Consider the following 17,116-nt stretch of genomic DNA (forward strand, 5'->3'; position numbering starts at 1 on the left):
GTTTTTTTATTATCTGTATCAGTTTTTTGTTTTTTTTAAATTTTTATTAAATCAACATAAAAAACACAAGATACACTTACAATTAGTGCACCAACCCCAAAAACCTCCCTCCCCCCATTTCTTTCTGTTATCAATATTCTGGTTCCTACATTATATATCAATATATATCAATACAGTCTGCAAGGGATACAGTCCGTAAGCACACATGATTGTGCGTGCTGCTGGTCCACTAATAGTACTAACCTTTAAGAGTTAATTTTACTCATTTTCATTAATTACTAGTTTCTATGTAACTGTTTTTATATTGTTTTACTTTCTTTTTTATTCAAGAAAATGTTTTTAATTTAGTTATCTTATTTTATTATTTTTTTTAAAAAGTACCTTATCTTCACCATACATGGTTGTCCAAATTAGGCATAATAATGTGTTAATTCCACGACTGCATATATCGGTTGATATCGGTATCGGTAATTAAAGAGTTGGACAATATCGGAATATCGGATATCTGCAAAAAGCCATTATCGGACATCCCTAGCAATAATATAATGAGGTTGCAAAGGTAAAAAAAAAAAAAAAATTCATGCAGTGTAAATCCAAATAGCACATCTTTAAAACAAAGCACAAATTTGTCATGAATATTGTCCAGGATGAAGCGACAGATGCCTGCCATAGTGATGGAGGGCTTTCACAAGTCCAAAACAGGTGGTAAACTGTCTCTGCATGCATGTTACATAAGGTGCAGGTAACATCAATGTCCTTCTTGTATCTAACCATCACAGTCTTCACAGGGTAATACCCATGAATGATTTAGAAGATATCCCTTTGACTTTGTTGGTAAGTAAATACCTGTTAGGAAGGGACCCAGCAGATGTCATTCACAACATTATTCCAGAGCGCAATTGCATAGACGGTAATTGTTAGATATAACGTGCTGCAGTTTATAACAATGACGTATTTCCCTATCCTTCCTTTTATTGTTAAATATAACGTGCTGTAGTTTATAACAATGACGTATTTCCCTATCCTTCCTTTTATTAACGGTTATATTAATGGTGTTGTTTTACAAAAAAACTAAGTAGTCTTCTTACTTAGACAGGCTATACTCTCACTACCAGTACAGTACATAATAATATATTGTTAAAAAATAATAAATGCCCATTTGATGGTCTCCTGCTGGCCCCACTTTTCAAGATTGTTTATTGTCATATGCACAGTTAAACAGTTTGCCGTACAATGAAAATCTTACTTTGCTAGTCCAGCCTTCAACAAGTCACTCGGTACTTGGCTAAAATAAAAATAAAAATGTACATACAAGGCACAGTAAGTAACATTACATCATTGCACATTCTGATTGATAGTCAACAGTATGAATATGGAGGTGACATTGGGTCACAGCAGCAGTTAAAAGTGTCTTTAGTGATCAAAGGTGAAAAGTGTCTATAGTGATGGTTCACAGTTCGGGGGTGGTCATGGTAGCTTGTCTTTTGTTCAAATACATCAAATGGACTGGACTCTCACTATTATGTTAGATCCACTATGGACTGGACTCTCACAATATTATGTTAGATCCACTATTGACTGGACTCTCACACTATTATGTTAGATCCACAATGGACTAGACTCTATCACACATATGCTAGATCTACTATGGACTGGACTCTCACACTATTATGTTAGATCCACTATGGACTGGACTCTCACAATATTATTTCAGATCCACTATGGACTAGACTCTCACTATTATGTTAGATCCACTATGGACTGGACTCTCACACTATTATGCTAGATCCACTATGGACTGGACTCTCACACTATTATGTTAGATCCACTATGGACTGGACTCTCACACTATTATGTTAGATCCTCTATGGACTGGACTCTCACATTATTATGTTAGATCCACTATGGACTGGAATCTCACACTATTATGCTAGATCCACTATGGACTGGACTCTCACACTATTATGCTAGATCCACTATGGACTGGACTCTCACACTATTATGCTAGATCCACTATGGACTGGACTCTCACACTATTATGCTAGATCCACTATGGACTGGACTCTCACACTATTATGCTAGATCCACTATGGACTGGACTCTCACACTATTATGTTAGATCCACTATAGACTGGACTCGCACACTATTATTTTAGATCCACTATGGACTGGACTCTATCACACTTATGCTAGATCCACTATGGACTGGACTCTCACACTATTATGTTAGATCCACTATGGACTGGACTCTCACTATTATGTTAGATCCACTATGGACTAGACTCTCACACTATTATGTTAGATCCACTATGGACTGGACTCTCACACTATTATGCTAGATCCACTATGGACTGGACTCTCACTATTATGCTAGATCCACTATGGACTGGACTCTCACACTATTATGCTAGATCCACTATGGACTGGACTCTCACACTATTATGCTAGATCCACTATGGACTGGACTCTCACACTATTATGCTAGATCCACTATGGACTGGACTCTCACACTAATATGCTAGATCCACTATGGACTGGACTCTCACACTAATATGATAGATCCACTATGGACTGGACTCTCACACTATTATGTTAGATCCACTATGGACTGGACTCTCACAATATTATGTCAGATCCACTATGGCCTGGACTCTCACAATATTATTTTAGATCCACTATGGACTGGACTCTCACTATTATGTTACATCCACTATGGACTGGACTCTCACACTATTATGTTAGATCCACTATTGACTGGACTCTCACTATTATGTTAGATCCACTGTGGACTGGACTCTCTTACTATTATGCTAGATCCACTATGGACTGGACTCTCACACTATTATGCTAGATCCACTATGGACTGGACTCTCACTATTATGTTGGATCCACTATGGACTGGACTCTCACACTATTATGTTAGATCCACTATGGACTGGACTCTCACACTATTATGCTAGATCCACTATGGACTGGACTCTCACACTATTATGCTAGATCCACTATGGACTGGACTCTCACACTATTATGCTAGATCCACTATGGACTGGACTCTCACACTATTAACTAGATCCACTCGACGTCCATTGCACCGCTCCCCTCCTATGTTTCTCATTGTTATCCCATTGGGTTTTGTTTTTTCTTGCCCTGATGTAGGATCTGATGTCATTGTGGCTTGTGCAGCCGTCTGAGACACTTGTGATTTAGGGCTATATAAGTAAACATTGATTGATTGACATTGATTTTGTTCTTCAGATTTGACTATGAGTGCTGTTGTACCCAACCATCGACGGACTAAGCCTGGAGGTAATAACTTACTTCATGCATTTCCTGGTCAAAGCTAGCAATCATGATTCAAAATGTCAATCACTGTATCCATTGCAGGCATCAAGCCAGCATCAGCGGTCAGTGGCGCGGGAGGGCCGACGTCCCAGATCCCCGGTCTGTCCCAGAGTGCCGACCAAAGTGCCCCAGCAGAGAGGGTCAGTGGCCGGCGTGTTGGGATCTTTGCGTCAGACTCCGACTATACTAAGCTTGCAAAGCAAGGTGGCCACAAAGGTAGTCATTTCTCAGATCTATGCTTTAACATGTTGCGCAATTGTAATGTGTTGCTCTGACCCCCCCTGAAGGACTGTTGAGCCATGATGATGATGATGATGACCAACCTAAGAAAGCCTACAGTCCAAATGACTGGTTTGCAGGTGATCACTCAAACAGGTAAATAAATCAACACAAAGTCTGGTTTAGTACGGTTGTTTTGCCACATTTTGGCGCCTCACCTTTTCTATCTGGGGAAAAAAACAACAATACAGTAGAACCCGTTCATGTCGACCAACTCAAGTCCTGGTCCTCTTGTGTTCTTCGAAAAGTGTCAGTTTAACCTGAGAAATTTGACAAAAATTGTCGACCGCTTTTGTGGAAATAAAATATGAGACTCAAATGAGTAATTTCTATGTAAATCCGTATGTTTTTGACGACGTGTGTTGACTATATATATATATATATATATATATATATATATATATATATTGACGACATGTGTTGACTATATATATATATATATATATATATATATATATATATATATATATATATATATATATATTAGGGCTGCAACAACTAATCGATTAAAATCGATTATAAAAATAGTTGCCGATTAATTTAGTCATCGATTCGTTGGATCTATGCTATGCGCATGCGCAGAGGGTTTAAAAAAATTTTTTTTAAAAATTATTTTATTTTTTTAAAATAAACCTTTATTTATAAATGCAACATGTACAAACAGCTGAGAAACAATAATCAAAATAAGTATGGTGCCAGTATGCTGTTTTTTTTCAATAAAATACTGGAAAGGATACAAATGTAGTTTGTCTCTTTTATCCGATTATTAATCGATTAATCGAAGTAATAATCGACAGATTAATCGATTATCAAATTAATCGTTAGTTGCAGCCCTAGTGTATATATATATATGTATATATATTAGGGCTGCAACAACTAATCGATTAAAATCGATTATTAAAATAGTTGCAGATTAATTTAGTCATCGATTCGTTGGATCTATGCTATGCGCATGCGCAGAGGCTTTATTACATTTTTTTTTTTTTTAAATCTTTATTTATAAACTGCAACATGTACAAACAGCTGAGAAACAATAATCAAAATAAGTATGGTGCCAGTATGCTGTTTTTTTTCAATAAAATACTGGAAAGGATAGAAATGTAGTTTGTCTCTTTTATCCGATTATTAATCGAAGTAATAATCGACAGATTAATCGATTATCAAATTAATCGTTAGTTGCAGCCCCAGTGTATATATATATGTATATTTTAGGGCTGCAACAACTAATCGATTAAAATCGATTATTAAAATAGTTGCCGATTAATTTAGTCATCGATTCGTTGGATCTATGCTATGCGCAGAGTTTTTTATTTATTTTTAATAAACCTTTATTTATAAACTGCAACATTTACAAACAGCTGAGAAACAATCAAAATAAGTATGGTGCCAGTATGCTGTTTTTTTCCCAATAAAATACTGGATAGGATAGGAATGTAGTTTGTCTCTTTTATCCGATTATTAATCGAAGTAATAATCGACAGACTAATCGATTATCAAATTAATCGTTAGTTGCAGCCCTAATATATATATGTATATGGTCAATGTTAATTACAAAGTAAATGTGGGATATAAATAATAATGGAAGTATAATTGTTTGTATATCGTATATAATTGGTACAAAGGTTTAACTAACACTTGTACAAGGATATTTCACATCAATTACACTACCGTTCAAAAGTTTGGGGTCACATTAAAATGTCCTTATTTTTCAATGAAGATAACTTTAAACTAGTCTTAACTTTAAAGAAGTACACTCTATACATTGCTAATGTGGTAAATGACTATTCTAGCTGCAAATGTCTGGTTTTTGGTGCAATATCTACATAGGTGTATAGAGGCCCATTTCCAGCAACTATCACTCCAGTGTTCTAATGGTACAATGTGTTTGCTCATTGGCTCAGAAGGCTAATTGATGATTAGAAAATCCTTGTGCAATCATGTTCACACATCTGAAAACAGTTTAGCTCGTTACAAAAGCTACAAAACTGACCTTCCTTTGAGCAGATTGAGTTTCTGGAGCATCACATTTGTGGGGTCAATTAAACGCTCAAAATAGCCAGAAAAAGAGAACTTTCATCTGAAACGCGACAGTCTATTCTTGTTCTTAGAAATTAAGGCTATTCCACAAAATTGTTTGGGTGACCCCAAACTTTTGAACGGTAGTGTATATACCGTATTTTCCGCACTATAAGGCGCACCGGATTATAAGGCGCACCTTCAATGAATGGCATATTTCAAAATGTTGTTCATATATAAGGCGCACTGGATTATAAGGCGCACCTATGTCAACAAAACAGTCAGATAGGTCAGTCAAACTTTATTAATAGATTGCAAACCAGCGTTCTGACAACTCTGTTCACTCCCAAAATGAATAAACAGCTGATTTACTCGTGTTACGTAAATCAAACGTTAGCGCTATCACAATATAGTAACACTCGAAATAGTGCAGAGCAATAACAATATATCAATAACTCAACGTTGCTCAAACGTTAATGTCACACAACACAACACACAAAATAAAGATTAAAGATTAAGATTAAAGTACCAATGATTGTCACACACACACTAGATGTGGTGAAATTTGTCCTCTGCATTTGTCCCATCCCCTTGGGGAGTAGTGGGCAGCAGCGGCGCCGCGCCCGGGAATCATTTTGGTGATTTAACCCCCAACTCCAACCCTTTGTTGCTGAGTGCCAAGCAGGGAGGTTATGGGTCCCATTTTTATAGTCTTTGGTATGACTCAGCTGGGATTTGAACCCCAACCTACCGATCTCAGGGTGGACACTCTAACCACTTGGCCACTGAGAAAGAACATGTAAAGTTCACTTTATGAAGTTATTCCTCATCCACGAATCCCTTGAATTCTTCTTCTTCAGTGTCCGAATGAAACAGTTGGGCTAATACGGCATCCAAAATGGCCGGTCGTCATTAATGGAGTGAGTGTCGCTGCTGTTTAGCAGTTCAGTGACAATTCCTGCCTTCCCGACAGCTCGGACCACAGTTGAGTTTGAATCAGCCCAGGCATTTACGATCCACTGGCAGATAGTGGCGTATGTCGTCCGGCGCCGTCTCCCTGTCTTTGTGAACGTGTGTTCGCCTCGCAGTTAGCAGTCTAGCTTCGAATGCCCTGTTGACACCAATATCTAGCGGCTGGAGTTCTTTTGTCAATCCACCCGGAATGACGGCGAGTATTGAATTTTAAGCGCGTTAGCGTGTCTCTGTTTCTGTCTCTGTTTGGGGGCGTGGTTATTTACAGCTAGAATTCACCAACGTCTATATATATATATATATATATATATATATATATATATATATATATATATATATATATATATATTTTTTTTTTTTAATTTTCTTTACATAAAAGAAATACTTGACTTTCAGTGAATTCTAGCTATATATATATATGTATTTATTTTATTTACATAAAAGAAATACTTGACTTTCAGTGAATTCTAGCTATATATATATATATATATATATTTGTTTTATTTACATAAAAGAAATACCTGAATTTCAGTGTTCCGGTGGCTATCCATTAGATAGCAGTATTGTCCTGTTTAACTTCTCCGTTCATGATGAGTATATCATTTCGGCCGCCGTGTTCAATGGAGAAGTCTGTTCTACATATTTACAGGCAACATACACCTTCCCCTTCGAACTGTCCTGGATGAACTGAAATTCTTGTTTCCATTCGTTTGAATTCGTTAGGCAAGCTGTTTATATTGTGGGAAAGCGGACGTGAGAACAGGCTGTCCCCACTCAGTCTCAGGTCCGCATTGAGCTGGAGGCCACGCCCCCTCCAGCTCCGGCTGAATACCGGGAGTTTGTCGGGAGAAAATCTCTGCCGGGAGGTTGTCGGGAGAGGCGCTGAATACCGGGATTCTCCCGCTAAAAACGGGAGGGTTGGCAAGTATGTGTTATGAGCTAGGCTAGGGAACATAACAACTACACTACCCAGCATGCAACGGGAGTGACGAGCATGCGCGGTAGCCTGAGAAGCGTATGTTGCCAAGACTCGCCATGCCGGCAGATAGAATGTGGTTATGAGCACGCTGTGAGTAAACGTTGAGAACTCAGCCAACACGCCTCGTCTGCGTTATTTATAATTAAGACAGACAACACACTTAATAGGAGCCATTTTGGGGTCTTTACATAAACACACAAATGGAAATGAAACGTCGTATATCCCAGCATGCACGGCGCGGTTCTTCTTCTACGGGGGCGGCTGCTTACCGTAGACGAAGCGCTTCTTCTACGGGGGAAAAAAGATGGCGGCTGTTTACCGTAGTTGCGAGGCCTAAACTTTATGAAAATGAAGTTTGTTGTGGCTCAATATTGGTCCATATATAAGGCGCACCGGATTATAAGGCACACTGTCAGCTTTTGACAAAATTGGAGGTTTTTAGGTGTGCCTTATAGTGCGGAAAATACGGTTCTGCGTATATAATTGAACAGTGTTTATGTTGTGTACAAGGTGTATTTATAATATGTTGTGCGAAGGAAATTTCATAATTTTTGGAAGCTCATTTTGTATTTGACATTGTTTGTATGACATTGTTTATAGGGTTAGGCGCAATAAGTGTTCGACTTCAGCCTAAACCCTTTCGGTCTGCAGCATTTTCAATTTATGAATGTACAACTGTTTATGTAATACTTTGTTTATTTTGTTGACCGCTGACCGAAGAAATAATAATAAACTAAACATGCAACAAAACTACCGCAGCAGGTCTGTTAGATAAAAGTGGTGTTCCGCGATACGTATCATAGATCTAGATTTGGCCAGCAATACAGCTATCAACACTGTTGTCATATCATGGTAGTACATTTCGACGACACATTCGAGCTGTGTTCCGCAGAGAGGACAGTGACCAGCGAACAAAAGCATCCTCAACACAATTTATCGCGTCAGCAGCTCGTGTCCGTCCACTGCGCGAGTGACAAATCTTCACCTCTTTGGCGGTAAATAACCTGCTTTAATTACAAGTTTCATCATTGGACGACAAGGAACAGCTCAACATGCATCACTACACTCCGTAGGAGGATACGAGAAGCCATGCTAAGCGCTAAGCTAGAGTTTGTGAATGTAAACGGGTGGGTGGATCGGTACAAATATCAACCGTGACAATACCATGAATTGATTAACGTGGACTCCAACTTAAACAAGTTGAAAAACGTATTCGGGTGTTACCATTTAGTGGTCAATTGTACGGAATATGTACTGTACTGTGCAATCTACTAATAAAAGTTTAAATCAATCAAACCAAGTGTAGAATCCAGTGGCGTGCGGTGAGGTTAATGTCTGGTGAGGCACTGCATCATCACAGTGAGATTTACAAACATATAATAAATAATGATAAATGGGTTATACTTGTGTAGCGCTTTTCTACCTTCAAGGTACTCAAAGCGCTTTGACAGTATTTCCACATTTACCCATTCACACACACATTCACACACTGATGGCGGGAGCTGCCATGCAAGGCGCTAACCAGCAACCATCAGAGGCAAAGGGTGAAGTGTCTTGCCCAAGAACACAACGGACGTGACTAGGAAGGTAGAAGGTGGGAATTGAACCCCAGTAACCAGCAACACTCCGATTGCTGGCACAGCCACTCTACCAACTTCGCCACGCTTGAACCCTAAATAGTATCTTATTCACCATGTGATTGGCAGCAGTTAACGGGTTATGTTTAAAAGCTCATACCAGCATTCTTTACACAACTGTAGCACACAAAAAAGCACATTTAATAAAAAAAACATTATTATGGTCTTACCTTTCTTGCTGGACATCCACACAGCCAGCCATTGCGTGTGTACCACGCCGTTTGAAAAGAACGGGTCTTCTGTCCCGAAGTCAAAAGCAAACCTTTTAGCTCCGGCGTTGGTCTACCTTAAATTATTACCTCCTGCTTCGATTGAAAGTCCAGTTTAGAAAACTTTTTTATTTTACATATGTAATCCTCCATGTTTTTAATAAAAGTCCAGGCGAGAGGAAATAAACAATCGCTTGCAAACTTTTTATTTTTTATTTTTTTTCTCTGGGATCACTACCGCCCTCTACCACCAGGAGGCCAGATTACTGCGAGCCTCAACCAGTACGTCTTTTGCAGCAGATTTATGAATGCTCAGCACAAGAAATACGTTACATACATAGTTTTTGACAAAATACACTGTACATTATATACCTCAGCTAACTAAACTATGCCATAGTTTAGTTAGCTGATATAATTCATATAGCAATACAGTCTCACTGCACAGTAGCTCAGCAGTTAGCCGAGTCATTGTGCACAATCCATGTTGAGGCACAAATCAGTGACGTGCCTCAACTGGCTGCTGATCACCGCACCGTCTCTTCTCAGTATTTGAACGGCAAATGTGAAAATAAAAATAAAAATCTAAAACTGGTGAAGTTAAATGGAAAATAACTTTAGTATAATCACTGGATACATATAACCATTTAATTAATTTTTTTTTCTTTTTACATTTTTTTTCTTTCCATGATGGCAGGTGAGGCCCGGCCTCCCCTGCCTCTAGTGACTGCACGCCACTGGTAGAATCAGTATAAGGTCAATACTGTTTACTATATATCAACAGTAACAATACCAAGTGTAGAATCAGTATATGGTCAATAGTGATTAGATCAAAACTGTTTACTATATATCAACAGTAACAATACCAAGTGTAGAATCAGTATATGGTCAATAGTGATTAGATCAATACTTTTTACTATCACAAAATCTTTTTTTTGTCATTGTTTACAGACTAGGTAAACAAGTAATCTGACTCTCGCCAGATCCTTGTAGTCCGCTGATCTCCACACAAGGATCTGGAATCGAGGGCAATGCAAACTCCTTCAAGATAGCAAAAAATAATGAACCAATCAGGATCGCCGGGCAGGATTTCATAGATGTGACGTAGCGCCGAAGCCACTGTTTGATTCAAATGATGCAGCGTGGAGTCGTGTGCTGACATTGATTCTGCTATTGCAACTGTTTTGTCAAATCTATCTAATATTTAATATAATATAATATATTTTATAAAACTTTTCCCTCTGTCGTTATCCAATATGTCGGCTGTTCTGTTTTGGATTTCCCAGCGTAGTCCTCATCAGCGTCACGGCTTGATTTCCATGTGAGTGGTTGAAATAGCACGTCATTCAACATAACGGACAAGTGGTTTATCCAATCACATACGAGGCCCTGCTTGTTCTGAAATACATCTCCTATTGAGAAGTCCCAGATCCTTGTGTGGAGCTCAGCGAACTACAAGGATCTGGCGAGAGTCAGGTTAGGAAACAAGTCCATGGACACAGGAAAAAACAAAGGATTTAAATTAAAGTTGTTGTAAATCACTTAGTTGTTGCTTATGTTAGCTATTTTGCACTGTTGATAATATGCTGAGATAGGCTCCAGCAACCCCGAAAGGGACAAGCGGTAGAAAATGGATGGATGGATAATATGATACATTTGTAAAACAAAAACGAATAAGGAAATATTAAATTAACGTTGTTACAAAGCCATACTGTGTGTTTAATTATAATTGTGATCAAAAATGTATTCATTCAATGATATTGAAAATTTGAAGTATAAGCATTGGTATGGCCAATACTGCCCCTGTAATTACTTGGTATTGGATCTAGGCCAGGCCTGGGTAATTATTTTGCCTCGGGGGCCAAATTTAGAGAAAAAAATGTGTCTGGAGGCCGGTATATCTATTTTTAGGAACACTAATACAAAACCGCACAATAATGTCTGATTGAATGCTAAAAACGTTGTGACAGATCACCTTAAAAAACACAATGGAATTTCACAATTTTTTACTGAATGAGACACCAAGAATGTACATGAAAATAAAGAATGTTACAATATTAACTATGAAGGATAAAACACTGAATATTGACACCATATGAACGTCACACCCCCTCTCCATCGACATATCTTACAATCAAGCGAAACGCAACAAAAATGCAACAAACACAGCAAAATATGAACGCGAAGGGTAAAAAAAAACTCACCTACAATCTGATATATTTGATATATCACTAACCTTTAGAACTTTGTTGTAAAAATCTCCTTCCGCGTCTGTCCCTGACACCCACATTTCAGGTTGGCCTGTTTGGAAACGCTCCCCACCCACACTGCTTGGTGCCTCGTCTGAGCTGCTGTGACTTAGATGACCATAGTAACTAATTAGATTACCATAGTAACTAGTATATCATGCAAAAGCACAGATTCCAACCATTGAAATACTTAGTATAGTTGAAGACTTACGGTCATTAGAAAACATCACTGCACATCATAATGGCAGCTACACTTTCCATCTTAAACATCTATAAAAATGATTTGGGAATGTCCGGCGGGCCAGATTGAAGAGCTTAAAGGCCTACTGAAACCCCCTACTACCGACCATGCAGTCTGATAGTTTATATATCAATGATGAAATCTTAACATTGCAACACATGCCAATACGGCCGGGTTAATTTATAAAGTGCAATTTTAAATTTCCCGCTAAACTTCCGGTTGAAAACGCCTTTGAATGATGACGTATGCGCGTGACGTAGCCAATAATTCCACAGTATTCTGGACATCTGTGTTGGTGAATCTTTTGCAATTTGTTTAATGAACAATGGAGATTGCAAAGAAGAAAGTTGTAGGTGGGATCAGTGTATTAGCGGCTGGCTGTAGCAACACAACAAGGAGGACTTATTGGGATAGCAGACGCACTAGCCGATGCTAGCCGCCAACCGCATCTGTGATCGGGTGAAGTCCTTTGTCGCGCCGTCGATCGCTGGAACGCAGGTGAGCACGGGTGTTGATGAGCAGATGAGGGCTGGCTGGCGTAGGTGGAGCGCTAATGTTTTTATCATAGCTCTGTGAGGTCCGGTTGCTAAGTTGCTAAGTTAGCTTCAGCGTCGTTAGCAACAGCATTGTTAAGCTTTGCCAGGCTGAGAATTATTAACCGTGTAGTTACATGTCCATGGTTTAATAGTATTGTTGATCTTCTGTCTATCCTTCCAGTCAGGGATTTATTTATTTTGTTTCTATCTGCATTTGAGCCAGATGCTATCACGTTAGCTCAGTAGCTAAAGAGCTTCGCTGATGTATTGTCGTGGAGATAAAAGTCACTGTGAATGTCCATTTCGCGTTCTCGACTCTCATTTTCAAAAGGATATAGTATCCGAGGTGGTTTAAAATACAAATCCGTGATCCACAATAGAAAAAGGAGAGAGTGTTGAATCCAATGAGCCAGCTTTTACCTAAGTTACGGTCAGAGCGAAAAAAGATATGTCTTTCACTGCATTCTAGTCCGTCACTCTAACATTCCTCATCCACGAATCTTTCATCCTCGCTCAAATTAATGGGGTAATCGTCGCTTTCTCGGTCCGAATCGCTCTAGCTGCGTTGAAAACAATAGGAAAATATGAGGAGGTGAACAACTGAGTACGTCACGCTACTTCCGGTACAGGCAAGGCTTTTTTTTATCAGATACCAAAAGTTGCGAACTTTATCGTCGTCGTTCTATACTAAATCCTTTCAGCAAAAATATGGCAATATCACGAAATGATCAAGTATGACACATAGAATGGATCTGCTATCCCCGTTTAAATAAAAAAAATTCATTTCAGTAGGCCTTTAACGGGCCTTAATTTGCCCGGGTCTGATCTAGACCCACGTTTGTAGTATCGCCCAAAACTAATGTTAAGTATCGAAACAACAGAACAATAAATGCTTACTGAATTTTAAAAGTGTATATTTGTTTTTGGTTGACAAAATGTTTGCTGCATCACTTGATTGGATAGGATAAGTATTCATTTAGGATAAGTATTCATTCATACAATATGTTACTGCAATTTGTTTTCACGTAAAAAAGACCTTGATTGGATAGGATAAGTACCGTATTTTTCGGATTATAAGTTGCTCCGGAGTATAAATCGCACCGGCCGAAAATGCATAATAAAGAAGGAAAAAAACATGTATAAGTCGCACTGGAGTATAAGTCGCATTTTTTGGGGAAATTTATTTGATAAAACCCAACACCAAGAATAGACATTTGAAAGGCAATTTCCAAGCACCCATTTGTGAATTGGTTCCTCGAGCTGTGGCCACCTAGCTTTTAGCCCGAGATTAGCTTTTTTAGTTCATTTCAGTAAGAGTAGCCTCTGCTTTCCGCCAGTCCCTTTACAAGTTTCTCGCGTTCTCCAAACATTCTTTCTGCTGCTCGATTGCCGTTCTTCTGCTGCATATTTCACTACTTCCAGCTTGTAACCTGCAGTATATGATTTCCTTTTCGGTGCCATTTTTGTTCAGCCCTTCTCAATTTTTATAAGTTACCGCCAATGTTGAAATGATCAATTTTCACAGGTACGGAAGTAGTAGCAGGTAGCATCTTTTTTTTTCACAATGCACTTCTGCCATGACCCTCCCCCGCCAAATTTTTATTGGTTGACGTGTGTGTGTGTGACGATTGTTGATATACGCCTAGTCTCTTACGTGAATGAGATAAATAATATTATTTGATATTTTACAGTAATGTGTTAATAATTTCACACATAAATCGCTCCAGAGTATAAACTGTGAAAAAAAACTGCGATTTAAATTCCGAAAAATACGGTATTCGTTCATATATGTTACTACAATTTGTTTTCACGTAAAAAAAAAGAATTTTTTAAGGTGTGGCACTTTAATGTTGCCTCGGCGGTGCCGCCGGATCAATGACATGTTGTGGACGTTTTAGGTCATATCACCCGTCCCTCTAGATCAGTGGTTCTCAACCTTTTTTCAGTGATGTACCCCCTGTGAACATTTTTTTTACTTCAAGTACCCCGTAATCAGAGCAAAGCATTTTTGGTTGAAAAAAAGAGATAAAAAAAGTAAAATACAGCACTCTGTCATCAGTTTCTGTTGTATTAAATTGTATAACAGTGCAAAATATTGCTCATTTGTTGTGGTCTTTCTTGAACTATTTGGGGAAAAAAGATATAAAAATAACTAAAAACTTGTTGAAAAATAAACAAGTGATTCGATTATAAAGATTTCTACACATAGAAGTACAGTGTTTCCCATAAACTGCCAATATACCTGTGGCGGTGGGGGCGTGGCTATGGGCGTGGTCACCGACATCATCGAGTAATTTGCATAATGTACTACAATGATTTGATTTTCTCTAAAAAGGCTCAAAAAATGTATACTTACTAATTAATAATAACAGTTTTGTTTTAAACGTCCATCCATCCATTTTACAATATAATTACAACACTTTATGTACATATTTATATACAGATTTGAACAATAAGTTATTCACTGAAATATATTTATTAATTGTGGTTCTTACAAAAAATATATCTTATAAAATATAAAAGCTAAAATGTCTCAAAGCTCTGCCCCTTTAATTAGTGCATACTAAATAATTTAACTTTAGCCTACTACTACAACCATATTATTTACCAGCAACATAAAGTGAAACAGAGGCATAGGTGTCCTGCCACAGTCAGTAACAAATAAACAGAAAACAGTAGTGGTGGTAGATAGACACAAAGCTTCATCAAACATCTGATCCACTGAACAACGAGCTCCAAAAATCTTGAACTTTAGACTGTCATCAGTTTTACTCCCTACACTTAACCATGTGTTTCCTACTGCCTGCAGACTTTGCACCCTTTGTTATATACACATGTTGTGTTTCTAATATAAATACATTTAATAAAGTCAAATACAAATAAGGCAACAAGAGAAGTATCCTAAACTTCTCTTTTGTAAAGTAAATCTGAACAGCCGATATGGGCATCTACATCAACTATAAGATATGCCTGAGAAGCTGGAGAGGAAAAAAAAATTTTTTTTATTTGTGGCGGACGTAATCCTTTCGTGGCGGGCCGCCACAAATAAATGAATGTGTGGGAAACCCTGAAGTAATCATCAACTTAAAGTGCCCTCTTTGGGGATTGTAATAGAGATCCATCTAGATTCATGAACTTAATTCGAAACATTTCTTCACAAAAAACGAAATCTTTAACATAAATATTTATGGAACATGTCCACAACAAATCTAGCTGTGAACTCTGAATATTGCATTGTTGCATTTCTTTTCCCAGTTCTTTTTGACAGACATTTTAAAAAAATCTCACGTACCCCTTGGCATACCTTCAAGTACCCCCAGGGGTACTCGTACCCCCATTTGAGAACCACTGCTGTAGATAAGAGTATAAAGTATATGAAAACACAAGAGTCAAGTCGACTTAAGCGGGTTCCACTGTAGTGCAAAAAAGTGTCATCCTAAAACGTCGATTAATTCCAAAAATGAGAAGCCCCAGAATGCAATGTGTGCGCCTCAATGTGGTTTTGTACTTGCAGCGGAAGCAAAGCAACGTCTCCCAACGGCCAGGGGAAGGGCGGCAGGCAGCCTTTGCTTGCACCGTTTGGCACTGATAACAGTTCGACCTGGGAAAGAGAGACCGATAGCTTTACTCATGATAAAGATAAGGTGAAGCCACCGAGAGTCACCATCTTATTTCTTTATTTTTTTATCCGCCACCCCTTTTTCTTGCATTACGTTCCATTTTTTTTTTTTTTTTTTAAACTTTGCTCCATCTTTATGGTGTCATTTCCGGCTGCTTTTTCCATTAGAAGCAATTTTCATTTTGTAGTCACATCATCATTTTTGTGGTCCACTCACCACACAACGCATTCCGCTCTAAGTTCTCCCCTTTTTGCCATACAAGTGTGCGCGTTTCTGAGACACTTAGTCACCTGTTGTCCTGCAGATGTCTCCTGACCTCACCACCGCTGAGATGGAGCAGCTCTCTTTGAACAACAAATATAAGAGGATGTGAGTACACCCCGTAGCAGCGCATGTGGTGGCGACTGGGTGGAGGTGTAGCCTAAGGCCATCTGCTGTGCTCTCTCTGCAGGTGTCATGATAAGCGGACCCCGCCGGTCAGCATGTCCAAGCTGCTGAGTCATGGCTACGTGGAGGACAAAAAGAAGTCTCCCAATGACGACGATGCCTCAAGTACAGTACTTTACACACAAACTTCTGCTATGTCTCAAGTTGCACATTAGCACCTACACTTTGTCTTTCAAGTGCAACCAGTAAGTGCATTCACGCTGAAAAGTATGGGAAAATGCCGGGTGTGGTCAGTACCAAGATGTTGCACGCTAACCACACTCGGTAGCGGAGACTAACACAAGTGGTTGCAAATCACAAAGGGACCTATTCTCTTGTTTGCCCTTGAAGTTGCGCACGGTTGTCTTATTAATTCATCCCACCCTGCGTAGAGGCACAAGTGCATAAGTCATACTTGCCAACCTTGAGACCTCCAATATTCGGGGGCGGGGGCGTGGCTAAGGGCGTGGTTAAGAGGAGAGTATATTTACAGCTAGAATTCACCAAATCAAGTATTTCATATATAAATATAATATATATATATATATATATATATATATATATATATATATATATATATATATATATATATATATATATATATGTATATATA

At 38.5% G+C, this 17,116-nt stretch overlaps 1 protein-coding gene across 1 annotated transcript in view; it reads left to right on the top strand.

Moving 5' to 3' along the window:
- Positions 1–17,116, top strand: part of lg01h7orf57 (linkage group 01 C7orf57 homolog) — a 31,588-nt gene that overhangs the window by 3,675 nt on the left and 10,797 nt on the right. The window contains exons 2-7 of the mRNA XM_062043790.1: positions 3,256–3,306; positions 3,385–3,558; positions 3,630–3,717; positions 15,972–16,101; positions 16,382–16,446; positions 16,529–16,629. Of these exons, the coding sequence (XP_061899774.1) occupies positions 3,264–3,306; positions 3,385–3,558; positions 3,630–3,717; positions 15,972–16,101; positions 16,382–16,446; positions 16,529–16,629 (601 nt within the window). The 5' untranslated portion in view covers positions 3,256–3,263. The remainder of the gene's footprint in view (positions 1–3,255; positions 3,307–3,384; positions 3,559–3,629; positions 3,718–15,971; positions 16,102–16,381; positions 16,447–16,528; positions 16,630–17,116) is intronic.

This window comes from Entelurus aequoreus, linkage group LG01 (assembly GCF_033978785.1).
Source record: "Entelurus aequoreus isolate RoL-2023_Sb linkage group LG01, RoL_Eaeq_v1.1, whole genome shotgun sequence".
Taxonomy (NCBI): Eukaryota; Metazoa; Chordata; class Actinopteri; order Syngnathiformes; family Syngnathidae; genus Entelurus; species Entelurus aequoreus.